Source organism: Pelodiscus sinensis, chromosome 3, assembly GCF_052426305.1.
Source record: "Pelodiscus sinensis isolate ZL-2025 chromosome 3, ASM5242630v1, whole genome shotgun sequence".
NCBI lineage: Eukaryota > Metazoa > Chordata > Testudines > Trionychidae > Pelodiscus > Pelodiscus sinensis.
The window spans coordinates 199,628,231-199,654,364 of NC_143054.1; the positions used below are offsets into that span (position 1 = coordinate 199,628,231).

Consider the following 26,134-nt stretch of genomic DNA (forward strand, 5'->3'; position numbering starts at 1 on the left):
CCCACCCCCACCCCGGGACCCGCCCCGAAGGGTCCTTACCCCCAGGACCCCCCCCGCCCCGGGACCCGCCCCAAAGGGTCCTTACCCACAGGGCCCCCCTCCCCCGCCCCAGGATCTGCCCTGAAGGGTCCTTACCCACAGGGCCACCCACCCCCGCCCTGAAGGATCCTTACCCACAGGGCCACCCACCCCCGCCCTGAAGGGTCCTTACCCACAGGGCCACCACCCCGCAGGGCCTCCTTCCCCCACCCCGAAGGGCCCTAAGCCACCGAGCCCCCCACCCCACAGAGCCCACGCCTGCCCCCGGCCCTGGGGGAGGGGCCTTACTGGCTCTGCTGGGGGCTCTCAGCTCCTCGGGCTCCGGGCTGCCGGGTTCCACGTGCACCAGCAGGCGGCTGAGGCGCCGGACGCGGGAGTTGAAGATGGTGGCGCGGCTCTTGGTGCGTCGGCCCGTCTCCAGGTTCTCCAGATACTCGCTCAGCAGCCAGGCCAGGGGGCTGACGCCGCTGGGGTCTGCAAGGCCAGAGGGGGGTGAGCCGGGGGAGGGGCGGGAGCCGGGTGGGGGGGGGCGGGGGAGCCGGTACCTGGGCTGGTGACGCTCTGCACCAAGGGAGAGATCAGGGCCTCCCAGCAGGTCCTGCCCAGCGCCTGGGCCGCCTCCTCGTCCGGAAGGAAGCGATCGGCAAACTCCTGCTCGTGCCGCAGGGCGCAGTTCAGCCTGCAACAGCCGGACGCCCGCGCGGTCACTGCCAGGCCCCGGGACGGGCCAGCGCGGGGGGGCCCCCGGCAGAGACACAGGGACGTGGCCAGCGCGGGGGGGCCCCCGGCAGAGACACAGGGACGTGGCCAGCACGGGGGGGCCCCCGGCAGAGACACAGGGACGTAACCAGCGCGGGGGGGCCCCGGCAGAGACACAGGGACGTGGCCAGCACGGGGGGGCCCCCGGCAGAGACACAGGGACGTGGCCAGCGCGGTGGGGCCCCCGGCAGAGACACAGGGACGTGGCCAGCACGGGGGGTCCCCCGGCAGAGACACAGGGACGTGGCCAGCGCGGGGGGGGCCCCCGGCAGAGACACAGGGACGTGGCCAGCGCGGGGGGGGGCCCCGGCAGAGACACAGGGACGTGGCCAGCACAGCGGGGGCCCCGGCAGAGACACAGGGACGTGGCCAGCGCGGGGGGGCCCCCGGCAGAGACACAGGGACGTGGCCAGCGCGGGGGGGGGCCCCGGCAGAGACACAGGGACGTGGCCAGCACAGCGGGGGCCCCGGCAGAGACACAGGGACGTGGCCAGCGCGGGGGGGCCCCCGGCGGGGGGACCCCCAGCAGAGACACAGGGACGTGGCCAGCACAGCGGGGGCCCCGGCAGAGACACAGGGACGTGGCCAGCACAGCGGGGGCCCCGGCAGAGACACAGGGACGTGGCCAGCACAGCGGGGGCCCCGGCACACACCGGGGTCGTGGCCAGCCCAGCCTGACCTGTTGAAGAGCTGCAGCAGCTGCACGCGCTCCTCGGCGATCTCGTGGCACCACGTGTGGGCCCGGGTGCTGTAGAAGAGGGACGTGCGCCGGCACAGCTGCTCCTTGAAGATGGGCCAGAAGGTCGGCTTGGGCCCCAGGATCTCGATGCCCCGCACACGGGTGTCGATGCCGCCCTGCAGGGGCACAACCCCCGTCAGCTGTCGCCCGGTCCCGCCCCTCTCTGGGCACCCAGCCCCTCCCCTCGCTGGGCACCCGGCCCCTCCCCTCGCTGGGCACCCGGCTGGCCACAGAGATGGGGAGGGGCGGCTGGCTCCCCGGCACCCACCTGCTGGCACCGCTTGATCTTGATCTGGACGAGGGGCCAGAAGCGCGTCAGGTTCTCCAGCAGCACCACCCGGCTGGCCGAGGGCAGCACGTTGACCTGGGGGCAGCGTGAGCCGCAGGCGTCAGGCCACGGGCTGGCGAGGCCGTGAGCAACGGCGCCTACAGCGGCACCACCCCCGCCTCGCCCCGGGAGAGGGCCCAGGGAGCAGGAGCAGGGCCCCACAGGCGGTCACTGTACGTGGGGCCCTGCGCACGGATGTGCTGCTCCCGCTGGGACCGGGCAGGGCTGCCTGTCTACCCCCCTTCCCCCCCCCCACGGCTCAGCACTGCCCCAGGGCCCGCAGGAAGCTCCGGGCTCAGCTCGGCCCCCTCTGCTCTCCAGCCACGAGCAGCGCAGCCCCCGGTGCACCGAGCAAGGCAGCCGGCCCGGCCACACCGCGCCAGGGGCACTGCGGGCTGCAGCCGCCAGCCGGGCTCTGGGCCGGGTGTCCCAGGGCAGCTCACTCGGGTGTGGCCAGACGGGCAACAGGGCAGAGGGCAGTAACCTAGGGCAGGGCAGGCTGTGCCAGGCCTGCGGGGGGAGCAGCTATGGGCAGGGCAGGCTGTGCCAGGCCTGCGGGGGGAGCAGCTATGGGCAGGGCAGGCTGTGCCAGGCCTGCGGGGGGAGCAGCTATGGGCAGGGCAGGCTATGCCAGGCCTGCGGAGGGAGCAGCTATGGGCAGGGCAGGCTGTGCCAGGCCTGCGGGGGGAGCAGCTATGGGCAGGGCAGGCTGTGCCAGGCCTGCGGGGGGAGCAGCTATGGGCAGGACAGGCTGTGCCAGGCCTGCGGGGGGGAGCAGCTATGGGCAGGGCAGGCTATGCCAGGCCTGCGGGAGCAGCAGCTATGGGCAGGGCAGGCTGTGCCAGGCCTGCGGGGGGAGCAGCTATGGGCAGGGCAGGCTGTGCCAGGCCTGCGGGGGGCAGGGGACGGCAGCAGCCTCAGACAAAGTTCCCTGTGAGCTGCGCCCACGCGGCCACACAGCTGTTCTCTGAGCTCCGCTCTGAGGTTCAACGCTCCCGTGCAGGGAGCTCAGCTGACCGGCGGGGTGGGGGGGGGGGGGGACTCGCCATCTTTCTGAGAAAGAGCAGAAGCAGCAACAGCTGCTGCCTGCTCTAAATGGAGGCGCCGGCTCCAGCCTCTATCCCATCCCCCCCCTTCCCCCTCCCCGAGGGTCTGTGCTCGCTGGGGTGAGTGAGTTCTCCGATCGCGGGGCAGCAAGTCCTTGGACGCTCCTGTGATCCCGACTGTGTTGGGGCCGGAGCTGCCGGCGGGAGGGGAGGAGGGATCGGTGCCTCCTCGCCTGCTACCGGCCACGTGGGAATAGCCGGGTAAGTTCCAGCGCTGCCAGATCGGCTCAACTTCTCTGGCTCCCTCCCAAATCCTCCCCTCCCCCCCGACAGCTTCTCCCCTGGCCTCCCACTGGGGAGCTGGCCAGGCAGGGGTCCCCGTCTCCCCCTGCTGCCCCTTCCTTGGCCTGGTTACTTCTCTGCCGGCTACTTGGAGCCGTTCTCTCCCATTTGTCACTACGCAGCCAGTCAGGGTTAGAGAGAGCCCCGAGTTTGAGCAATTCGCCCTGAGCAGATGCCCTCAGCCGTGCCCGGCCCGGTCTGTCTCAGTTACTACGCAGCAGGGTACAAGGGAGCAGCTGCCTCTTCCCCCTCCCTGTGCTTTCCTACTGTCACCCCGTCTGCAGTCAGGCCAGGACTGCTCCAGCAACAGCCAGGCCCAACTTCTCCCTGCACTGCCACTGAAAATGGGAAACATCCCCCACTCCCCCGCCCCCTTCCAGCCATCTCCCTCTGATCACTGGTGAGAGCCATGCTTGGAAAGCTTCCCTCCCTGGCTGCAGGAGACAGGACAGCCACAGTCCGCATGGGCAGAGGCTGCACATGGGTTGGGAGGGGAAACGGTTTTTGGTTGAGTCAAGACGTTTGGGAAGGATTTGGGAGGGAAGGGAAAGAACCTTGGGAGGAGACACTGGGAGAGCTGAAACGCAGGGCAGGGCCTTTGGATAAAAGGTGAGGCTGATTGGGAAGCTGTGTGCTGCCTTGGACACTGTAAGCCAGAACTCTGGTCAATTTGTCCTGTAGCTGTTCTCTTAGGGAGTTAAGGGGGGTGGGGACGACTTCTCGAGTTCCCTTGGGAAAGACCCGGAGGGAGCACACCATGGGGTGGGTGGGTGCCAGGACATTTGCATGATTACATTTCAAACGCAGTTTTCATAGGTGTTAATGGCTTACGGTAAGAAAGAAAGATTCTTTTAACACCATTTTTGGAGTGCTGTCGACACGCTGACCTGAATGCTTTTTTTAATCCCGTGATACTAGTTAATACATGGTAAATTGTATCACACTAAGGCCAGATCTTTGCTACGTGGCAGAGTTCTGGCTCTAACGTGTCAGAAATAACAAGTAACCAGGTGTGGTGCTAGCTGTCTGGTAGAATGAAACCTTATGTGCAATCTCTTTGAAACATGGATCTGTTTACAAACCCTGAAGCTGGGTGTTAATTTGTTCTCAGGCTTCTACTCTTTGAGCTGGTGACACACACAAGGTGAAAGTTTCAGATCAGGAAAACTTGTTTTTCGATGTCTGTTTCACTTGTATTTTTATAGCATGGAACCTAAACATTCCCTAGAAACACTGGCTAAGCCGGAGGGAATGCCTTTTACTCTCCTTTCCACTGGCAGCAAATACTGAATTCATATTTCCAAGGAGAGCATGACTATTTGTAGCTGACTCACAGATTTGTTTAGCATCTTAAAACAGAGCTATCTATTCCACATGTATGGACTGTTTAAAATATATATCTGTATCTAGTGCTTTGTTTGTACTGCGGAGTGCACATCCACATGCTACCTCCATGTTGGTGTTGCACAAAGACATTTCAACTCGCCAAACAGAAAATTCAACCCACTCAAGGATGGAAAATGTTTGAAGGAGCACTGGCCCAAGACAGGGCAGGCCGTGCCAGGCCTGCAGCTGGTAGGGGGCGGCAGGATAGGAGGGGGAGCTCGGGCAGGCCCTTCTGGACATGGCCGCCCGGGCGTCCTGCCCTCCCCCTAAAGCAGCTGACCCTGCCAGCGTTGGGAGACAGGCCCAGAATGAGGGGCCCGGCCCTCCTCGGAGAGCCCTGGTGGCACGGCCAAGGCCTCCCTGTGCCTCGGGTACTGGCTGCCCCTTGGCAAGCAGTCATGGAGCTGGGACGGGAACATGGCACAGCCGGGTGAAGCTCAGCCTGCTGCCAGCCCTGCCAGAGACCTCCCAAGCCACGGCCCCCGGCCCTGCAGCGCCCGGCCGCACTCACCGTGTTGAGCTCAGTGCTGATGCTGGCCGGGCTCTCTCCTCCCATGACCACGACTCGGGCTGGCATGTAGCTGGAATCCTCGCTGGCCACCAGCAGGCTCAGCTGCCTGCAGCCGGGGAGAGCCGCAGCGTCGGGACCGGCCCACTGCGGGAGCTCTGCCTGTCCTGGGGTCACGTCTGCCAGCAGGCTCAGAGCCTCGCCCGGCGGCCGGCCCAACGGGGTCCCCAGAGCCTCGCCCGGCCGCCGGCCCAACGGGGTCCCCAGAGCCTCGCCCGGCCGCCGGCCCAAGGGGGTCCCCAGAGCCTCGCCCGGCCGCCGGCCCAACGGGGTCCCCAGAGCCTCGCCCGGCCGCCGGCCCAACGGGGTCCCCAGAGCCTCGCCCGGCCGCCGGCCCAACGGGGTCCCCAGAGCCTCGCCCGGCCGCCGGCCCAACGGGGTCCCCAGAGCCTCGCCCGGCCGCCGGCCCAACGGGGTCCCCAGAGCCTCGCCCGGCCGCCGGCCCAACGGGGTCCCCAGAGCCTCGCCCGGCCGCCGGCCCAACGGGGTCCCCAGAGCCTCGCCCGGCCGCCGGCCCAACGGGGTCCCCAGAGCCTCGCCCGGCGGCCGGCCCAACGGGGTCCCCAGAGCCCGACCGCCCCAGGTTCAGGGGGCTGCACCTGGCATCGCAGAGCCCTGGGCCCAGTGTCTACGGCACAGACGCTGGGCCCAGCTGGCACACGGTGCCCCTGCATGGTGGCTCTGGGAAAGGGACCCACAGAGCCAGCCTGTGCACCCTGTTGCCCCCCACCCAATCTCACCCCCCATGACCACCACCCCCCCCCCCCCCATCCCAGGGCCCGCGCCCCCACCTGACCACCACGCCGCGGTGCATGGAGATGGTGATGTAGTGCGAGCCGGTGCTGCCGTTAGACTCCCAGTAGGTCTTGGGGTTCCCGTCCGTCAGCTTGCTGGCTCGGTGGGGGTTCGAGGACACCTCCAGCTTCTCCCAGCACTTGTCCTCCTTCACCTCCACGCTGGAGCCTGCAGGGAGAGGGGCAGCGCTGAAGGGAGCTGGGCGCCCGCCTGGGCCGGGGCAGAGGGGCCCCGGCGACCCCCCCCGGCACTGACCCTGGCAGAGGTTGCGCAGGAAGACGTCGAAGAAGGGGATGTTGATGGGCTGGTGGCTCCGTCTGTGCTCCTCGATCTGGCCCAGCACCATCTGGAAGAGAGGGGGGGCCCACAGCGTCAACGGGGGGGGGCTGGCACCCGCCCCCCCCGCCTCACCCCTGGGCCCGGTGACAAGAGAACTGAGTGACCCGGGTCCAGAGAGAGTCCCTGCCCCCACGCCAGGCCGGATCCTGCCCACCCCCTCCACAGACCATCAATCCCTCGCCCGCCCCCTCCAGGGACCAACCCAGCCCTTCCCCCCACGCCAGGCCGGATCCTGCCCACCCCCTCCACAGACCATCAATCCCTTGCCCGCCCCCTCCAGGGACCAACCCAGCCCCTTCCCCCCCACCCCTGCCCATCCCCCTCCCCCCCAGCCAGGCCCCCTCCAGGGACCAACCCAGCCCCTCCCCCTGCCCACCCCCTCCACAGACCATCAATCCCTCGCCCGCCCCCTCCAGGGACCAACCCAGCCCCTGCCCCCACGCCAGGCAGGATCCTGCCCACCCCCTCCACAGACCATCAATCCCTCGCCCGACCCCTCCAGGGACCAACCCAGCCCCTGCTCCCACGCCAGGCCGGATCCTGCCCACCCCCTCCACAGACCATCAATCCCTCGCCCGCCCCCTCCAGGGACCAACCCAGCCCTTCCCCCCACGCCAGGCCGGATCCTGCCCACCCCCTCCACAGACCTTCAATCCCTCACCAGCCCCCTCCAGGGACCAACCCAGCCCCTGCCCCCACGCCAGGCCGGATCCTGCCCACCCCCTCCACAGACCATCAATCCCTCGCCCGCCCCCTCCAGGGACCAACCCAGCCCCTCCCCCCACCTCCTCCAGACTAATAACCCCTCCCTCCACCCCCAGGTGTCAGGCAGACCCCCTGTGGCCAGAGCCCCCGACCCCGAGCAGAGCCCCGTTCCCCTGGGCCGGGTGGGGGCCGCCGCGCAGGACTCTGCCCCACACGGAGCCTGGGCCCGGCTCACCTGGATGCAGCCGGCCAGGATGCTGGTGGTCAGTTTCTGGTAGAGGCTGGCGTATTTCTCGCAGTCGCCCACCAGGTCCCGCAGCTCGGGCCCCAGCAGCAGGCTGGAGTTGTGCTTGTCCAGGGCCTTGCACAGGGCCTCCTTGGTGCCCAGGCGGCACATGGCCACGGCGCAGTCCTTGTGGGCGCTGGCCAGGCGGTGGAGGAAGCGGATGAACTCCTGCACCACCTGCGGGGCAGCAGGGCCTGGGGTGGGGCACCGGCCTGGGAGCCAGACACGCGGCCCGGCCCTGCCCTGCCCGGGGCGTCTCCGCGCCCCCCCGCCAGCCGCCCCCGCCCAGCGCAGCTCTCGGCCCAGGGTGGGTGTGGCAGGCCCGGCCCAGCCGGACAACAGCCACCATGCCGGGGGCACGGGCACAGCTCCCCCGCACAGGCCTGGCGCGGCCCAGGGCCCTTCCCAGCCACGGCGCCCGCCAGAGACCCCCAGCAACCCGCCGGGCCCCTCACCTCCCGCTCGCTGCCGGGGGCGCTCATGGAGGCCAGGCAGGGCTCGATGCTCTCGTGCCAGGGCAGCGTCTCCTCCTGGCAGCCGTCCAGCAGCTTGTTCAAAATCCTGCACCAGAGACGGGCAACGGGGGCCTGAGGGGAGACGCAGCAGCCCCCAGCACCCCGGACCCCCCGCGCCAGGCCCCGGCTCCCACCCCCTGCGCCAGGCCCCCGGCTCCCACCCCCCGCGCCAGGCCCCCAGCTCCCACGGTCCCACCCCCTGCGCCAGGCCCCGGCTCCCACCCCCCGCGCCAGGCCCCCAGCTCCCCCGGTCCCACCCCCTGCGCCAGGCCCCCGGCTCCCACCCCCTGCGCCAGGCCCCGGCTCCCACCCCCGCGCCAGGCCCCCAGCTCCCCCGGTCCCACCCCCTGCGCCAGGCCCCCGGCTCCCACCCCCTGCGCCAGGCCCCCGGCTCCCACCCCCCGCGCCAGGCCCCGGCTCCCACCCCCCGCGCCAGGCCCCCGGCTCCCACCCCCCGCGCCAGGCCCCCGGCTCCCACCCCCCGCGCCAGGCCCCCGGCTCCCACCCCCCGCGCCAGGCCCCCGGCTCCCACCCCCCGCGCCAGGCCCCGGCTCCCACCCCCCGCGCCAGGCCCCCGGCTCCCACCCCCCGCGCCAGGCCCCCGGCTCCCACCCCCCGCGCCAGGCCCCCGGCTCCCACGGTCCCACCCCCCGCGCCAGGCCCCCGGCTCCCACGGTCCCACCCCCTGCGCCAGGCCCCCGGCTCCCACCCCCCGCGCCAGGCCCCGGCTCCCACCCCCTGCGCCAGGCCCCCGGCTCCCACCCCCTGCGCCAGGCCCCCGGCTCCCACGGTCCCACCCCCCGCGCCAGGCCCCCGGCTCCCACCCCCTGCGCCAGGCCCCCGGCTCCCACGGTCCCACCCCCCGCGCCAGGCCCCCGGCTCCCACGGTCCCACCCCCCGCGCCAGGCCCCCGGCTCCCACGGTCCCACCCCCTGCGCCAGGCCCCCGGCTCCCACGGTCCCACCCCCCGCGCCAGGCCCCCGGCTCCCACCCCCCGCGCCAGGCCCCCGGCTCCCACCCCCTGCGCCAGGCCCCCGGCTCCCACGGTCCCACCCCACACATGCTCAGCTTCTGGCTCCCACTGCCCCACGGGCCCAGCTCTGACCAGTCCCACCCCGTGTGACCAGCCCCTGGATCGCGCTGCAACCCGACTAATATCTCCACGTACCCCTACCCCAGCCCCTCCCACCTCGAGACAGACCCCAGCCCCTCCCACACTCCCTGGGGACAGCCCCTCCTCCGGGCCCTCAAGCACCCGCCTGCTCCGCTCACCGCAGGGTGCCCAGCCCCCCCCCCGGCATCGCCCCCCCCTCCGCTCACCGCAGGGTGCCCAGCCCCCCCTCCCGGCATCACCCCGCCCCCGCCGCTCACCGCAAGGTGCCCCCCCCCGGCATCGCCCCGCCCCCGCCGCTCACCCCAGGGTGCCCCCCCGGCATCGCCCCGCCCCCGCCGCTCACCCCAGGGTGCCCCCCCCCCGGCATCGCCCCGCCCCCACCGCTCACCCCAGGGTGCCCCCCCCAGCATCGCCCCGCCCCCGCCGCTCACCGCAGGGTGCCCCCCCGGCATCGCCCCGCTCCCGCCGCTCACCGCAGGGTGCCCCCCCCCGGCATCGCCCCGCCCCCGCCGCTCACCGCAGGGTGCCCCCCCCGGCATCGCCCCGCTCCCGCCGCTCACCGCAGGGTGCCCCCCCGGCATCGCCCCGCCCCCGCCGCTCACCGCAGGGTGCCCCCCCCCGGCATCGCCCCGCTCCCGCCGCTCACCGCAGGGTGCCCCCCCCCGGCATCGCCCCGCCCCCGCCGCTCACCGCAGGGTGCCCAGCCCCCCCCCCCGGCATCGCCCCGCCCCCACCGCTCACCGCAGGGTGCCCCCCCCGGCGTCGCCCCGCCCCCGCCGCTCACCGCAGGGTGCCCAGCCCCCCCCCCCCGGCATCGCCCCGCCCCCACCGCTCACCGCAGGGTGCCCCTCCCAGCATCGCCCCCCCCCGCCGCTCACCGCAGGGTGCCCCCCCGGCATCGCCCCGCCCCCACCGCTCACCGCAGGGTGCCCCTCCCAGCATCGCCCCCCCCGCCGCTCACCGCAGGGTGCCCAGCTGCACGGCCTTCTCGGCCCCCAGGTGCTCCAGGCTGCGCAGCAGCAGCAGGAAGCTCCGGGGCTCCCGCAGGGCCTGGCCCACCTCGCTCTCGGGGCCCCCGTCGCACAGGCAGCGCTCCAGGGCCAGCACCAGCTCCTTGGAGAGGCTGCTCTCCTGCAGGCGGCCCAGCAGCGTCTGCACGTCCAGCTCCGGCACGGCCAGCGCGGCGCCCGCCTCTGCCGCAGGGAGACACGGAGCCGTGGGGCGGCAGCGCCAGTGCCCACTGCCTCCTCGCAGCCTGGGGCGGCCCAGGCACTGCCCCCTACTCACGGGGGGGTCTGGGAACACAGGCGGGTAGGGGGAGCTGGGCGAGTGGGGCAGGAGAGACGGGGGAACAGGGGCGGGAGGGGGAGGGGAGTGAGGGGATGGGAGTGCAGGAAGGGGGCAGGAGAGGAACAGGGGCTCCGTACCTGCCGTCCCCAGGCTGCCAGACGGGCAGGAGGGGCAGGGGATGGGGCAGGAGGGGGAGGGGGACGGGGACAGGGGCAGGAGGGGGAGGGGACGGGGCAGGAGGGGGACGGAGAAGGGGCAGGAGGGGAACAGGGGCTCCGTACCTGCCGTCCCCAGGCTGCCAGACGGGCAGGAGGGGCAGGGGATGGGGCAGGAGGGGGAGGGGGACGGGGGAGGGGCAGGGGCAGGGGGGGAGGGGGACGGGGACAGGGGCAGGGGACGGGGCAGGAGGGGGACGGAGAAGGGGCAGGAGGGGAACAGAGGCTCCGTACCTGTTGTCTCCGGGGTCCCAGGCAGCTTGTGCTCCGCCAGGCGGCCGAGCGCCATCTGGGCCAGCGTCTCGGTGTGGCTGGGCGGGGCGGCGGGGCCCTGGCCCCCCTGGCAGCAGCTCTGCAGGACGGCGTGGATGTCACAGCTGGCCAGCTGCTCGGCCAGGCCCCGGTGCCCGTCCATCAGCAAGCCGGCCACCAGCAGGCCGTTCTGCACGGCCGACGCGGCCCTGCAGGGGACAGTGCCAGGGTCAGCGCCCGCGGGCCCCCCGCTCCCCCTCCCGCCTGCCCGCCCCCAGGCTCCCCAGGCCGTACCCCGCGGTGCCCTGCATGGTGCGGATGGCGGCCGGCAGGGCGCTGAGCAGGCTGTCCGCGTCCTTGCTGGAGGCGGAGCCGATGCTGGCGAAGATCTCCCGCATCATCTGGGCGTCGGCGTGGCTCAGGGCGCAGGGCTTCTCGCTGGCACCCGCTGGCTCGCAGCTCCCGGCGCCCACCAGCACCTTCAGCGCCTGGCGGGCCAAGGGAGCCGGTCAGGGGAGCTGTGGGGCCCTGGCGCCCCAGCACCCACACCCCACGCTCACCCCTCCCCCGCCGGGCCCTGGCGCCCCAGCACCCACACCCCACGCTCGCCCTCCCCCGCCGGGCCCTGGCGCCCCAGCACCCACACCCCACGCTCGCTCCTCCCCCGCCGGGCCCTGGTGCCCCAGCACCCACACCCCACGCTCGACCCTCCCCCGCCGGGCCCTGGCGCCCCAGCACCCACACCCCACGCTCGCCCCTCCCCCGCCGGGCCCTGGCGCCCCAGCACCCACACCCCACGCTCGCTCCTCCCCCGCCGGGCCCTGGCGCCCCAGCACCCACACCCCACGCTCGCCCTCCCCCGCCGGGCCCTGGCGCCCCAGCACCCACACCCCACGCTCGCTCCTCCCCCGCCGGGCCCTGGCGCCCCAGCACCCACACCCCACGCTCGCCCTCCCCCGCCGGGCCCTGGCGCCCCAGCACCCACACCCCACGCTCGCCCTCCCCCGCCGGGCCCTGGCGCCCCAGCACCCACACCCCACGCTCGCCCTCCCCCGCCGGGCCCTGGCGCCCCAGCACCCACACCCCACGCTCGCCCTCCCCCGCCGGGCCCTGGCGCCCCAGCACCCACACCCCACGCTCGCTCCTCCCCCGCCGGGCCCTGGCGCCCCAGCACCCACACCCCACGCTCGCCCTCCCCCGCCGGGCCCTGGCGCCCCAGCACCCACACCCCACGCTCGCCCTCCCCCGCCGGGCCCTGGCGCCCCAGCACCCACACCCCACGCTCGCCCTCCCCCGCCGGGCCCTGGCGCCCCAGCACCCACACCCCACGCTCCCCCCCCCCCTCCCCCGCCGGGCCCTGGCGCCCCTGGATTTGAACAGAAAGGTGGCCCCCAGGGTGGGGCTGGGGGGGGGGGGCTGACGGTGCCTGGTGCTTGGTGCGTCTCTGTGCTGCTCACGCGCCTGCAGGACTTGGCCTGGGACGTCAGGGCGCTGGGCTGGGACGGCTGCAGGGGCCACCCGCCGAGCGCGAGGGGCGGCTACCAAGGGAGCAGCAGAGCCCCCCACGACAACGCCCCTTCTGTGGGGCCCACGAACGGCTGAGCCGCTGGGCTGCAAACCTGCCGTCGGACCCTAGGGCCCCCCCGCTCGCCTACAGCTCCCCCCTCCTCCGCTTGCCTATGGCCCCCCCGCTCTCCTACAGCCCGCCCCCCTCCTCCGCTTGCCTATGGCCCCCCCGCTCGCCTACAGCCCGCCCCCCTCCTCCGCTTGCCTATGGCCCCCCCGCTCGCCTACAGCCCGCCCCCCCTCCTCCGCTCGCCTATGGCCCCCCCGCTCGCCTACAGCCCGCCCCCCTCCTCCGCTTGCCTATGGCCCCCCCGCTCTCCTACAGCTCCCCCCTCCTCCGCTTGCCTATGGCCCCCCCGCTCTCCTACAGCCCGCCCCCCTCCTCCGCTTGCCTATGGCCCCCCCGCTCGCCTACAGCCCGCCCCCCTCCTCCGCTTGCCTATGGCCCCCCCGCTCTCCTACAGCCCGCCCCCCTCCTCCGCTTGCCTATGGCCCCCCCGCTCGCCTACAGCCCGCCCCCCTTCTCCGCTTGCCTATGGCCCCCCCGCTCGCCTACAGCTCCCCCCTCCTCCGCTTGCTTATGGCCCCCCCGCTCGCCTACAGCCCGCCCCTCCTCCGCTTGCCTATGGCCCCCCCGCTCGCCTACAGCCCGCCCCCCTCCTCCGCTTGCCTATGGCCCCCCCGCTCGCCTACAGCCCGCCCCCCTCCTCCGCTTGCCTATGGCCCCCCCGCTCTCCTACAGCCCGCCCCCCTTCTCCGCTTGCCTATGGCCCCCCCGCTCTCCTACAGCCCGCCCCCCTCCTCCGCTCGCCTATGGCCCCCCCGCTCTCCTACAGCCCGCCCCCCTCCTCCGCTCGCCTATGGCCCCCCCGCTCTCCTACAGCCCGCCCCCCTCCTCCGCTTGCCTATGGCCCCCCCGCTCTCCTACAGCCCGCCCCCCTCCTCCGCTTGCCTATGGCCCCCCCGTTCTCCTAGGGTATATCTACACTACCCGCCTAGTTCGAACTGGGGGGGGTAATGTAGTCATACGGAGTTGCAAATGAAGCCCGGGATTTGAATTTCCCGGGCTTCATTTGCATAAAGCCGGCTGGCGCCATTTTTAAATGCGGCTAGTTCGGACTGCTACACGCGGCTACACGCGGCACGAACTAGCTACTTCGGATTAGGCTTCCTAACCCCAACTAGCTGTACACCTGTACACCTAATCCGAAGTAGCTAGTTCGTGCCGCGTGTAGCCGCGTGTAGCAGTCCGAACTAGCCGGCATTTAAAAATGGCGCCAGCCGGCTTTATGCAAATGAAGCCCGGGAAATTCAAATCCCGGGGGATGGGTTATAACCTCTCCCCTGTCTGGGGGGGCACAGGGGACACTGGGGTGTCGGGGGGGTTGCTTGTGAGGCTCCTTGCAGGCCGGGGGCAGCTGACGTGCTGGGTGTGGCTGGTTTGGGGTCTCACAGGAAGGCCCCGTCTCAGGCTCCACGTACCCCGGGTCTGAGCCACTGGCCGATTTGACCCTCTCCGCAGCGCGCCCAGAGCCTGTTCCAGTGCAGCCCCCGTCCCCGCCCCTCCCCCCGCGGGGCCCCGTCCCCGCCCCTCCCCCCGCGGGGCCCCGTCCCCGCCCCTCCCTCCGCGGGGCCCCGTCCCCGCCCCTCCCCCAGGGCCCCCAGCTCCGGCCCAGGGCCGCGGGCGACTCACCGCCAGGCCGGCCTGCTGGACCAGCGCGGAGCGGGCGTACTCCTGCATGCAGGCCAGCACGGCCCGCACCCCGCCCTCGGTGGCGAAGGGCACGCGCCAGTCGTACTTGGCCATCAGCGCGCAGAGCAGGCGCAGCGCCAGCACCACCAGCAGCTTCTCCTTCACCTGGTTGGTCAGCAGCTCCACCAGCATCTTCACCAGCTTCTCCCTGTGGGCGCCGCGCGGGCAGGCGGGTGTCACGTTACTGGACGTTAACGGGAGCAGCCAGGTCACTGCTGCGCCCTGGGGGGCTGCCCCAAAAGTGGGCACCAGGGGGGCCGTGTGAGGGGTCAAACGCCCACTGTCTACTGGTCCTGTATCTGCTCTTCACATCTCTGTGGAACGTGTGTGTGGAGCTGGACACGTGTTCTCTGGACGGAGACTGGGAGTTTCTCTGCATGTGGGTGAGCGCTGGGCTCAGCCTATGGCCACGCTAATTAGCGAGGCTCCAGGGACAAGAGGTCTCAGGCACCAGAGACCCACCTGGGAAGGAATGTAGGTGCCTGGCCAGAGACCACGTGACTCTCTCCGGCTTGGAAGCAGCCAGGGGGGTATAAATAGGCCATGTGGCCGACTCCATCTTGGTGCTCAGCTCAGCTCTTCGTCCCAGAGGCAAGAGAGCAGGGATCGAGGAGCCGGGAAGAACTGGGGACCCATCCTGACGTAGGATGTGCACCGAGGACTTCTACGCCAGCAGTCAGAACAGCTCTGCTAGAGCCTGCGCTGAGAACTGGGGGATTCGCTGCATGTAACGGCTGAGACTTTACCAACCTCTCTCAGGCTTTTCTTTCGTGAATAACAAACCTTTAGACGGTAGATTCGAAAGGACTGGTCAGTGGTTTGTGGGTGAGAGCCAGAGTGTCATGGACCTGGGGCCTGGGGCTGGTTTCTGGGGAGCGGACAGAACTCGTCCGGGGAAGGTGGGATGGGCTCGAAACCCCTCACCTGTGTGTGAGGCCGGGGGCCTCCTGGGGCCCGGGTATCGCTGGGGTGTCGGGGGGGGGGGTTTGCTCATGAGGCTTCTGGCTTCTGACCAGCAGCCGGGCCCCCGCCGACCGGGGGACTGACCTGATGGGGACTCCGCCCTCGGGCTTGATGACCTGCCGCTCTCGCCCGGCCTCCTCCTCCAGGGTCTTGATGATGAAGCGGAGCCCGGCCGACTGCAGCCCCACCTCGGAGCTGGACTTCTGGACCAGCTCGGCCGCCTCGGCCACCCGCTCCAGGGAGCTCTTCTTGGCCGCGCCCTTCACGCTGCTCAGCACTGGGCGGGCGACGCACCCGTCACCAGCAGCACCGGGCTGCCCCGCCCCCGGCCGCCCGCCCCGCCAGCCCCACGGGTCCCCACAGACCATCCCCCCGGCCGCCCGCCCCGCCAGCCCCACGGGTCCCCACAGACCATCCCCCCGGGTCCCCACAGACCATCCCCCCGGCCGCCCGCCCCGCCAGCCCCACGGGTCCCCACAGACCATCCCCCCGGCCGCCCGCCCCGCCAGCCCCACGGGTCCCCACAGACCATCCCCCCGGCCGCCCGCCCCGCCAGCCCCACGGGTCCCCACAGACCATCCCCCCGGCCGCCCGCCCCGCCAGCCCCACGGGTCCCCACAGACCATCCCCCCGGGTCCCCACAGACCATCCCCCCGGCCGCCCGCCCCGCCAGCCCCACGGGTCCCCACAGACCATCCCCCCGGCCGCCCGCCCCGCCAGCCCCACGGGTCCCCACAGACCATCCCCCCGGCCGCCCGCCCCGCCAGCCCCACGGGTCCCCACAGACCATCCCCCCGGCCGCCCGCCCCGCCAGCCCCACGGGTCCCCACAGACCATCCCCCCGGCCGCCCGCCCCGCCAGCCCCACGGGTCCCCACAGACCATCCCCCCGGGTCCCCACAGACCATCCCCCCGGCCGCCCGCCCCGCCAGCCCCACGGGTCCCCACAGACCGGCCCTCCTCCGCCCCTCCCCCCGAGCCCCAGGGGTCCCCACAGACCGGCCCTCTTCCGCCCCTCCCCCCCAGCCCCACGGGTCCCCACAGACCATCTCCCCGGCCACCCGCCCCGCCAGCCCCACGGGTCCCCACAGACCATCCCCCCGGCCGCCCGCCCCGCCAGCCCCACGGGTCCCCACAGACCATCCCCCCGGCCGCCCGCCCCGCCAGCCCCACGGGTCCCCACAGACCATCCCCCCGGCCGCCCGCCCCGCCAGCCCCAGGGGTCCCCACAGACCATCCCCCCGGCCGCCCGCCCCGCCAGCCCCAGGGGTCCCCACAGACCATCCCCCTGGCCGCCCGTCCCGCCAGCCCCACGGGTCCCCACAGACCATCCCCCCGGCCGCCCGCCCCGCCAGCCCCACGGGTCCCCACAGACCATCCCCCCGGCCGCCCGCCCCGCCAGCCCCACGGGTCCCCACAGACCATCCCTCCGGCCGCCCGCCCCGCCAGCCCCACGGGTCCCCACAGACCATCCCCCCGGCCGCCCGCCCCGCCAGCCCCACGGGTCCCCACAGACCATCCCCCCGGCCGCCCGCCCCGCCAGCCCCACGGGTCCCCACAGACCATCCCCCCGGCCGCCCGCCCCGCCAGTCCCACGGGTCCCCACAGACCGGCCCTCTTCCACCCCTCCCCCCCAGCCCCACGGGTCCCCACAGACCATCCCCCCGGCCACCCGCCCCCCCAACCCCACGGGTCCCCACAGACCGGCCATCTTCCACCCCTCCCCCCCAGCCCCACGGGTCCCCACAGACCATCCCCCCGGCCGCCCGCCCCGCCAGTCCCCACAGACCGGCCCTCTTCCGCCCCTCCAGGCCAGCCCCATGGGTCCCCACAGACCGGCCCTCTTCCGCCCCTCCCCGCCATGCTGCCAGCCCCTCGGGTCCCCCAGTGATCACCCCTCTTCCCCCCCGCTCAGCCCCACAGGTCCCTCACAGAGCGCCCCTCTTTCCCCCTCCCCGCTGTGCTGCCAGGCCCACGGGTCACCCGAGCCCATCACCGGCTCTGCCCGGCCCGGCGCCCCGCAGTGACAGCGTGTGCCCCCCGCCCCACCCCACACGTACCCTTGGCTTTCTCCTCCTGCATCTCGGGGCAGGGCAGCCCCTCTGCCCGCAGCAGCTCGCTGAACAGCTGCCAGTCGGATTTCTCCGGGGGGGCCGGGGCGGGGGCCGGCACGCTGGCGGCGGGAGGCTCTTTCTTGGGTTTCTTGGACGCCAGGGAGGGGGGGCTCTCCGAGGAGGCTGCGTCCCGCCCCCGCCCGCCCGGCTGCGCCCCCCCCGCGTGCAGGAAGTACTTGGTGTAGACGTGGGAGCTGCACAGGTCACTCAGGGTGCAGCCCTGGCTCTGCTGGCTCAGCACCTGCAGCACTTTCTGGGCCAGCTCCGCCGGGACCGACAGCTGGATCAGCGCCTCCTCCTCCAGCGCCGCCAGCTGGAAACCCAGGGCCCGGCTCAGTCCTCGGGGAGCCGCAGGGCCGGGCTAGGACCCCGGCCCCGCCCGATCCCACCGGCCCCGCCCGGCCGCAGCCCAGCCCGACGGGGACACCCCCAGCCCAGCCCCAGCCCAGCCCGACGGGGACACCCCCGGCCCCGCCCGATCCCACCGGCCCAGCCCGACGGGGACACCCCCGGTCCAGCCCGATCCCACCGGCCCAGCCCGACGGGGACACCCCCGGTCCAGCCCGATCCCACCGGCCCAGCCCGACGGGGACACCCCCGGCCTAGCCCGGCCCCAGCCCAGCCCAACGGGGACACACCCGGCCCCGCCCGGCCCCAGCCCAGCCCGACGGGGACACCCCCGGCCCAGCCCAGCCCCAGCCCAGCCCAGCCCGACGGGGACACCCCCGGCCCCGCCCGATCCCACCGGCCCAGCCCGACGGGGACACCCCCGGTCCAGCCCGATCCCACCGGCCCAGCCCGACGGGGACACCCCTGGTCCAGCCCGATCCCACCGGCCCAGCCCGACGGGGACACCCCCGGCCCAGCCCGGCCCCAGCCCAGCCCAACGGGGACACACCCGGCCCCGCCCGGCCCCCGCCCAGCCCGACGGGGACACCCCCGGCCCAGCCCAGCCCCAGCCCAGCCCGACGGGGACACCCCCGGCCCAGCCCAGCCCCAGCCCAGCCCGACGGGGACACCCCCGGCCCCGCCCGGCCCCAGCCCAGCCCGACGGGGACACCCCCGGCCCAGCCCGGCCCCAGCCCAGCCCGACGGGGACACCCCCGGCCCCGCCCGATCCCACCGGCCCAGCCCGACGGGGACACCCCCGGCCCAGCCCGATCCCACCGGCCCAGCCCGACGGGGACACCCCCGGCCCAGCCCAGCCCCAGCCCAGCCCAGCCCGACGGGGACACCCCCGGCCCCGCCCGATCCCACCGGCCCAGCCCAGCCCGACGGGGACACCCCCGGCCCCGCCCGATCCCACCGGCCCAGCCCGACGGGGACACCCCCGGCCCAGCCCAGCCCCAGCCCAGCCCGACGGGGACACCCCCGGCCCCGCCCGATCCCACCGGCCCAGCCCAGCCCGACGGGGACACCCCCGGCCCCGCCCGATCCCACCGGCCCAGCCCGACGGGGACACCCCCGGCCCAGCCCAGCCCAGCCCAGCCCGACGGGGACACCCCCGGCCCAGCCCGGCCCCAGCCCAGCCCGACGGGGACACCCCCGGCCCCGCCCGATCCCAGCCCAGCCCGACGGGGACACCCCCGGCCCAAACCCAGCCCGATCCCACCGGCACCGGCCCAGCCCCACGGGGACACCCCCGGCCCCGCCTGATGGCACCGGCCCAGCCCCACGGGGACACCCCCGGCCCAGCCAGAAGCAGCCCCAGAGCCCTAAGGGAGACCTGCCGGTGGCTGCTGAAGCATCAGGCCCAGGCAGAGACACAGTCCAACAGGCTGGATGAGCAAGAGCTGGTCTCCTCTTTCCTCCCCCTCCCTCTGCTCCAGCCCAACCCCTGCTCCCGGCGCCCTGCCTGCCCTCCCGTTCAGCCTCCCTTCCCACCGCACCCCAGCCCATCACTGCCCCCACGGCCATCCCCCCTTCACCTGCTCCCGTTCATCCTGGCCCCCGGCCACGGCCACCTCCCCCCATCCTGCTGCCCCCCCGGCATCTCTCCTCCCCCACCTGCTCCTCCTGGTGCTGCTGGACGAGGCGGACGATCTCCCGCTGCTCGGGCGGTTCTAGCTTCTTGACGAAGAAGAGCAGCTCCCACCACTCGGCTCGGCTCAGGGCCCCGCCCTCCTCGCAGCCCCGCTCCGTCAGGTAGGGCAGGGAGTACAGCCCCCCCTGGGGCTTGCAGTAAAACGTCTGGCTCACTGCGGGGGCAGAGCAAGGAGAGAGCCTGTCACCGCCCCGAGCGCCCCAGGGGAGGGCAGCCGGGGCCAGATTCAAAGCCAGCTCTTGGCCTGTCCTCCAGATCCCCTGGCTGCCAGCTTCGGGCAAACAGAGCGAGCGTATCCTCGAACCCGTCGTCCGGCAGGCCTGGAACAGGGCGGGCTGGGTTCAAGATTCTGCTGGGCCTGGGAGGGTGCTGCAGGGCCTACAGCACACGTGGCTGCATGCTCCCCACCCCTCCCCCAGGCACCGCCCCCTCAGATCCCGTGCCGTGGGGCAGCACCACACACCTGGTGGTGCTGAGGGTGCGGCCTTGCCCTTTCCGGGAGCATGAAGCCAGGGGCCCACGGAGCCTGTCACCCCCCCCCCCATGTGAACCAAAGCAAGGCCCAGAGACGCCGTGTAGTTACGGGGGTGAGGTCCCGGGCTCGGAGAGTCTCGTAGGAAACGCGTGGGGCTTGGCTGCGTCTGTGAGTCCTACCAGTGCAGTCAGGCTGATACAAGACCTAGCGGGGACGCAGCTACGTGGGCTGCGGGGATAAGCCTTGTGGGGTCAACCTGTCAACCTCGGGTAACTGCACCCGCACCGGGGGCGACTGTCAATGCAACTGTTGGCTTGGCTGAAGCAGGACCACTTGAGTACACAGGTACGGTCTCAGTTGCTGTAGCAACCCTCAAGACATACCTGGCCCCCAGCTGGCTTCCAAGGCGCGACGACACTGTGACTGCTTATTACTATTGTCCATCTTTGAGTAAGCACTTACCAAAGCCATTCCCTTGGAGACTGACTAGCATGAGCAGCCTGCCTGCCTTTTCCTCTAGATTTCCAAGCCTAGGAATTTACACACAACCCTTCCCTGGAAACAAGTCATACAACCAAGGCCTCCAGAGCGAGGCAACGCCAGAGGTAAGGCTGCCGACACAGCCCTAACTCACCTCCTTGTGTGTGGGCACGCCGGCTCAGGCTACCTATGGGACCACAATGCTGGGTTTTTTGAAAAGGATTTAGGAGTTAGGGTGGACCACTAACAACATGAGCAACGCGGAGCCAAAAAGGGTGAGTGCCAACCCAGGAGGTATCAAGGGGGGAGGCGGGCATAGGAGCAGGGACCTGATTTGAGCCCGTATATAGCACCGCTCAGACCGATGCTGGAATCCAGTGTCCAGATGGTAATAAAAGTCGAAAAATCGGAGAGGGTCAGAGGAGAGCCCCCAAAACGCCCCGAGGCTTGGGAGGAACTGCCTCAGTCAGTCTTGCAGAGCCCAGTCTGGTTAGCGGATCAAATAGGAAGCTGAACATACCACAAGCTAACGGGCTCTTTAATCCAACAGAGAAAGGCGGAATTCAGGCCAATTCAGATTAGCACGAAGGCCCAGATTTGTAACAGTGAGAGGGATCAACCCCTGGGCCACCCTCTCTATGGAAGTGGAGTTCTCTCCAAAACGGGATCCCTTCCTGGCAGGTGTGTTAGGCACGCTCAAGACTGGGAGAAGTTGCTGGCTTGTGTCAGACTGGTGATCTAGTGGTCTCCTTCTGGCCTGAAATGCTCCGGACCATTACCATGTCCAGTTCCAGCATCCACTTTACAAAGAATATTGCAAAAACGGAAATCAGAGGAGAGCTATCAAAACGATGAAAAGTCTTGGAAATATGCAAGACTCTTAAAGAGCTTAGTCTATTTAGCTTACATAAGAACTAGGGGTCCCCAAATGAAATGAATAGGTAGCAGGTTTAAACAAACGGAGGTTTTTCATCACACAACGCAGTCAACCTGTGGAACTCCTTGACACAGGATGTTGTGAAGACCAGGGTTCAAAATCGAACTGATACATTCATGGAGGTTAAGTCCATCATTGGCTATTAGCAGGATGGGTAGAGATGGGGTCCCTAGCCTCTGTTCGTCAGAAGCTATAAATGGGTGACGGAGGAGGGCTCACTATGATTCCCTGTTCTGTGCACTCCATCTGGGGCATCTGGCATTGGCCACTGTCAGCAGACAGGACACTGGGCTGGATGGGCCTTTGGTCTGACCCAGTGTGGCCGTTCTGATGTTCTATTGAAAGGCAGGCTAAAAGGAGACCCAATCATGGTCTAGAAGTACCTACTACACAGGGAGAGGTGAGCAGCACTAGCCAGCACGGCAACAGAAGAGCTTGTCTGTCTACATGCAGAGCTGCACAGGATAAAGGTGATTTTAATCAAATGTATTTAAAGCTTTGCCAAAGCTGTGAGGAGACGCTTACTCCTGTTTCAATCAGGGCTATTGCAGGTAAAGTAACCTGACTAGCTAAACTGAATTAAACCACCTGTGAAGCAAAATAAGCGCGTACGTTCCGGGGTTAGTAGCTGTTTAACTAAACCAGTTTTGATTTCAGCCAATGCAAGCTGGCGTTCAGGCACAGACGGACAGATCCCAGGGCCAGTGATGGAAAACCCAAACTGGAAACAGAAGCATGCTTTTCTAACAGAGGGTGACTGACCTCTGAAGCAGTTCACTCTGCCACTTGGGGTGTGTCTAGACTACATGCCTCTGGCGACAGAGGCATGTAGATTAGGCTACCCAGCATAGGGAAATGAAGCCGCGATTTAAATAATCGCGGCTTCATTTAAATGTAAATGGCTGCCGCGCTCTGCCGACCAGCTGTTTGTCGGTTCAGCGCGCTAGTCTGGACGCTCTGGGGTCGACATCAAAGGCATTTGTCAACCTCCCCAGTATGCCTTGTGGGATGAGGTTTACCGGGGAGGTCGACAAATGCCTTTGATGTCGACCGCGGAGCGTCCAGACTAGCTTCATTCCCCTGTGCCGGGTAAACAAATCTACATGGCTCTGTCGCCAGAGGCATGTTGTCTAGACGTACCCTTGGGGTCCCTAAGTCGAGACTGGATGTCTGCCTAATGGTGCATTCTAGTTCCACAGCACGTGACTGGGTCTGATGCAGGAACGACTGGGTTAGCTGCGCAGAGGTCGGACTAGAAGATTTTCAAAAGTGACGATATTTTGGGTGCCCCAATTTTGCGGTGCTCAATTTCAGACACCGGAACCGGAGTAGCAGGCGGTTCAGACAAACTGTTGCCCCTCAGTCAGCACACACCACTTTCTCCGCGGGAACATCCCCAGCAGAAATGTCAATCGCTCTGTGCTGGCAAGGACACCCGGCCAGCCCCACGCAGCGCACTGGTGTCCACGTGGGCGCGCAATAGGCAGAGCGCACATGTGCACAGCGGACAGCGCCTCACCTGTGCTTAGCTTCAAGCTCTCGGCCAGACTGGAGACCTTTTCCTGGCCAGCTGCTTCTTCCGGCTGCTCTCCAGAGCCAATAATCTCCACCATGTGCCAATGCACCCAGTACGTCCGGCCTGTAGACTGCCACAAAACCTGCGGGTGAAACAGACCAGTGTGATCAGACCTCCACTTCCCAATGCCCAGGCTATATGCACAGAGAAGGGAACACGCCAGCTGCCCCCACCCACGAGGCTGTGTCCATGTGGGCACGGTCTGTGGTAGCCAGGCCACGCAACGCGGCTTAGTCAATACCGACATCCAAGCCTTTGCCGTATTTCAAGCGGGCAACCTCACTGGTGCATTGACAAGCTCTCTGGTGCTGCGGCCAAGGTTCCTCTTCAAAAGCAGCATCAGGAACGACTTGCCTAAGTCCTGCCATCTCGGCTCGGGTGCTCCTGGCGCGTGCGGCGTGGAAGCGCCTGGCTCTTGAGCTGTTCGAGGTACGTCTGCAGCTGGGAACGCGCTGTCCAGCACAGGCCAACAGGCTCAGCTAGGGCACCACACACAGCGGCGTGGTGGCAGCGCTGCCTAGTGGCCAAGTACAAAGCCCCCCCAGCCTCCTAGGCACATTCACAGGCAACTAGGCAAAGCCGCTGCCCATGCAGCCCTGGCTACCTTCGTGCTAGCTGGAGCAGAGGCAGTGCACATGTCAACAGGGCCCAGGAAGCGTGCTCTCAGCTCCTGCACGCCGCCTGGCAGCTGTGCGCCCCTGCGCATGCGGGCGCCCTTAGTACTAAAGCGATTTCCCTAGGCGGGTGGGGAAGCGCTGGGATGGGTCCCCCTAGGGAGGGGTTTAAATCTCGGCTCGAAACAGCCCTGGCTGGGATGGTGGAGTTGGGGCTGGTCCTGCTTTGGGCAGGGGCTGGACTTGGCTCCTGAGGGCTCTGCCTGCCCTGGGATTCTGTGATGCTAAGTTACTACTAAGTGCTCAGGCAGCGACATGGTCTGTGGGCGCTTTCCGGCGTGCCCCATCCTAGAACGAAGCTGCTGTTGACTGCGCGAGCCAGGCGAAGGCCTGCGCCCCCCACAGAGCTGAGCCGGGCGCAGGTCAGCGCTCCCACAAAGCTGGCCTCCTGTCCTCAACTCTGAACGTGGCTCAGAGTACACAGCCTGCTTCACACGCACAGTTCAGCCTCCTCAGGCCCCGGCCTCTTCAAAACCCTTAGGAAGAGACAGAACAGGCGGAGGATGAGTCAGCGTCTAGGAACCTCTTAAAGACCTTAGGGGGGAAAATCCGCCTCACAAAACAGAGCACAGGCCTGGGCCTACAAGGAGCGGTTGTGGTGATCAGCTGTGAAAGCAGAGGGAGAACTCCTAGATGGCTGCTCGCCCGTCTCCCAGACAGGAAGGCAGTGAAATCATTGGGGTGCCAATAACTGTTCTACCGGGGGGCAGGAGAGGCAGCAGGCACAATGGGCGGACAGAGCGCTACCCCCCAAAGAGAGTCTGGGAGAGAAAGGGGACTCCAGTGCCACCGCGCCGTCGTGGAGGATGGAAACGGAGCGGATGGCGGGTGAAGGAGGAGAAAGTCCATGCGGTGCAAGCCTGGCCCATCAGGGCTCTGCTCCAGACAGCACCGCCAGTGCTGGAGTGCGGCCAGGCCAAGGACGGAGAAGCGAGGGAGCCGAGGACGGAGAAAAGGCAAGGGCAGGGACTGTGCGTTAAAGCAGTCGTTGGGGCTGGCAGGGCTGACTTCCTGCCTTGATCCCTATAGCTGGGAACTGATGAATTCCTGGTCACGCTAAAAGGATCCTTTTGATAAGGCTTCTGGAGAGGACAGAGGAAATAGGTCCCACAGCTAAGATCACCACAACGGCCACACGGGGTCAGACCAAAGGTCCATCCAGCCCAGTGTCCTGTCTGCCCACAGGGGCCAGCGCCAGGTGCCCCAGAGACAGTGAACAGAACGGGGAATCACCAACTGATCCCTCCTCTGTCACCCATTCCCAGCCTCAGACAAACAGAGGCTGGGGACCCCATCCCTGCCCATCCTGGCTAATCCGTATTGATGGACCTAACCTCCGTGAATATATCAAGTTCTTTTTTGAACCCTGTTAATGTCCTGGTCGTCACAACATCCTGTGGCAAGGAGTTCCACAGGTTGACAATGTGCTGTGTGAAGAAAAACTTCATTTGGTTTGTTTTAAACCTGCTACCTATTCATTTCATTTGGGGACCCCTCGTTCTTATGTTATGGGAACAAGTACATAACTTTTCCTTATTCGTGACCGGTGTGGAGAAACTGATTTTACAGACCTCTATCCTATCTCCCCTTAGTTTCCTCTTTTCTAAACTGAAAAGTCCCGGTCTTTTTAATCTCTCTCCATATGGCACCCGTTCCAAGCCCTGGATCATTTTTGTTGCCCTTCCCTGAGCCTTTTCCAGTGCCAGGAGATCTTTTGAGATGAGGCGAGGATGGAGGAGCTAGCGGGGATAGAAGTCCGTTTCTGTAAGCGTTGTCTGGCTGAGCCTCTGGGGCAGGGCTGCTGGACTTCACTGTCTCGTTTGACCAAGGAAACAACTTTTCAGTTTCAACTGGAAATAAATGAAGATGCTCTCAGCCCTCAACTGCACAGTGGGCAGCTTAGCTGGGCCCTGCGGCGCACTCTCCACCAGCAGTCCAGCCACTGCCATCACCGGGACTCTTACACCCTTGGCATGCCAGAGAAGCAGCTATCCGGCCAAGGCCAGCTTCTCAGGCGCAGAGCCTCCATGCTTGGGACAACTAGCACAGCCCGGCACATCCGGGGAGCATGCTGCAGGCGGGCCAAAGAGTCGCTCTTTTCCCAGGGTGGGTCTGGAGGACTAGATGCTGCTGATTCAGGGGCTGCTGGCTGGGCCAGGGCAGTTTTAACTGCAGCCTGGCTCGTCTTGGCCACCCACAATCGCTCGCTCTATCTCGTGGGGCCTGAGGGTGCGGAGCCAGCCAAGGAAGGAAGCGTAGGGGGCGAGGCAAAGCAGAGTGCGGAGCTGTGAGGAAGTTGGGCAGCGGCAGGAGGGAAGAGAGAGGGGAAAGGCCATTGTGGTGCCGTGTTTAAAGCACAGGGAAGGAAAGGTGAAGCACGGAACAGCACGGTCACAGCGGGGAGCTGCGGCCACACCCAGGCAGCTTCTGAAGCCCCCCCTGTGACGCTGGCAAACCAGATGCCAGTTCATGCCAGGGCTCGGCGCCCCACTGAACACCGGCGCCGGACCCCCGCCTGCGGGTTAGCTCAGGTCAAACAGACAGAGAGAGAAGAACGTGCTTCGGCTTCGGGGATCGCTTCAGGATGCTGCCTGTACAACTCCCCGCTTGACGTCAGCCTGGCCTGCCAGGAGCCTGTGCTCTGCCCCTGCGCAAGGCTGGTTGTGCAACTCAGTCACTCCAACAGGAAAACACCTCGCCCAGCGCAGAAGGCTGGATTCCTACAGCATGTGTCACCTCCCGCCCAGCAGGAGGGCCTGAATCCAAACGGGCAGCGTGAAACGAAGACTGGGTCCGTCCCTCCCCCACAAGAAGATTAGTTCCGGAGCGCGTCCC

General features: G+C 68.8%; 1 protein-coding gene across 4 annotated transcripts in view; it reads right to left on the bottom strand.

The window, feature by feature from the left end:
- LOC142827712 (cullin-9-like) overlaps window positions 1-26,134 on the bottom strand; it is a 60,717-nt gene that overhangs the window by 26,234 nt on the left and 8,349 nt on the right. For all 4 annotated transcript variants that reach the window (XM_089777568.1, XM_089777565.1, XM_089777567.1 and 1 more), the window contains exons 5-21: window positions 22,569-22,707; window positions 19,121-19,311; window positions 17,060-17,426; window positions 15,085-15,277; window positions 13,978-14,185; window positions 11,013-11,206; window positions 10,701-10,927; window positions 9,923-10,154; window positions 7,788-7,893; window positions 7,282-7,509; window positions 6,258-6,348; window positions 5,999-6,170; window positions 5,151-5,256; window positions 1,806-1,901; window positions 1,478-1,653; window positions 585-718; window positions 328-513 (exon numbers count right to left, since the gene is read on the bottom strand). In XM_089777568.1, coding sequence (XP_089633694.1) covers window positions 328-513; window positions 585-718; window positions 1,478-1,653; window positions 1,806-1,901; window positions 5,151-5,256; window positions 5,999-6,170; window positions 6,258-6,348; window positions 7,282-7,509; window positions 7,788-7,893; window positions 9,923-10,154; window positions 10,701-10,927; window positions 11,013-11,206; window positions 13,978-14,185; window positions 15,085-15,277; window positions 17,060-17,426; window positions 19,121-19,311; window positions 22,569-22,707 — 3,046 coding nt within the window. The remainder of the gene's footprint in view (window positions 1-327; window positions 514-584; window positions 719-1,477; window positions 1,654-1,805; window positions 1,902-5,150; window positions 5,257-5,998; window positions 6,171-6,257; window positions 6,349-7,281; window positions 7,510-7,787; window positions 7,894-9,922; window positions 10,155-10,700; window positions 10,928-11,012; window positions 11,207-13,977; window positions 14,186-15,084; window positions 15,278-17,059; window positions 17,427-19,120; window positions 19,312-22,568; window positions 22,708-26,134) is intronic.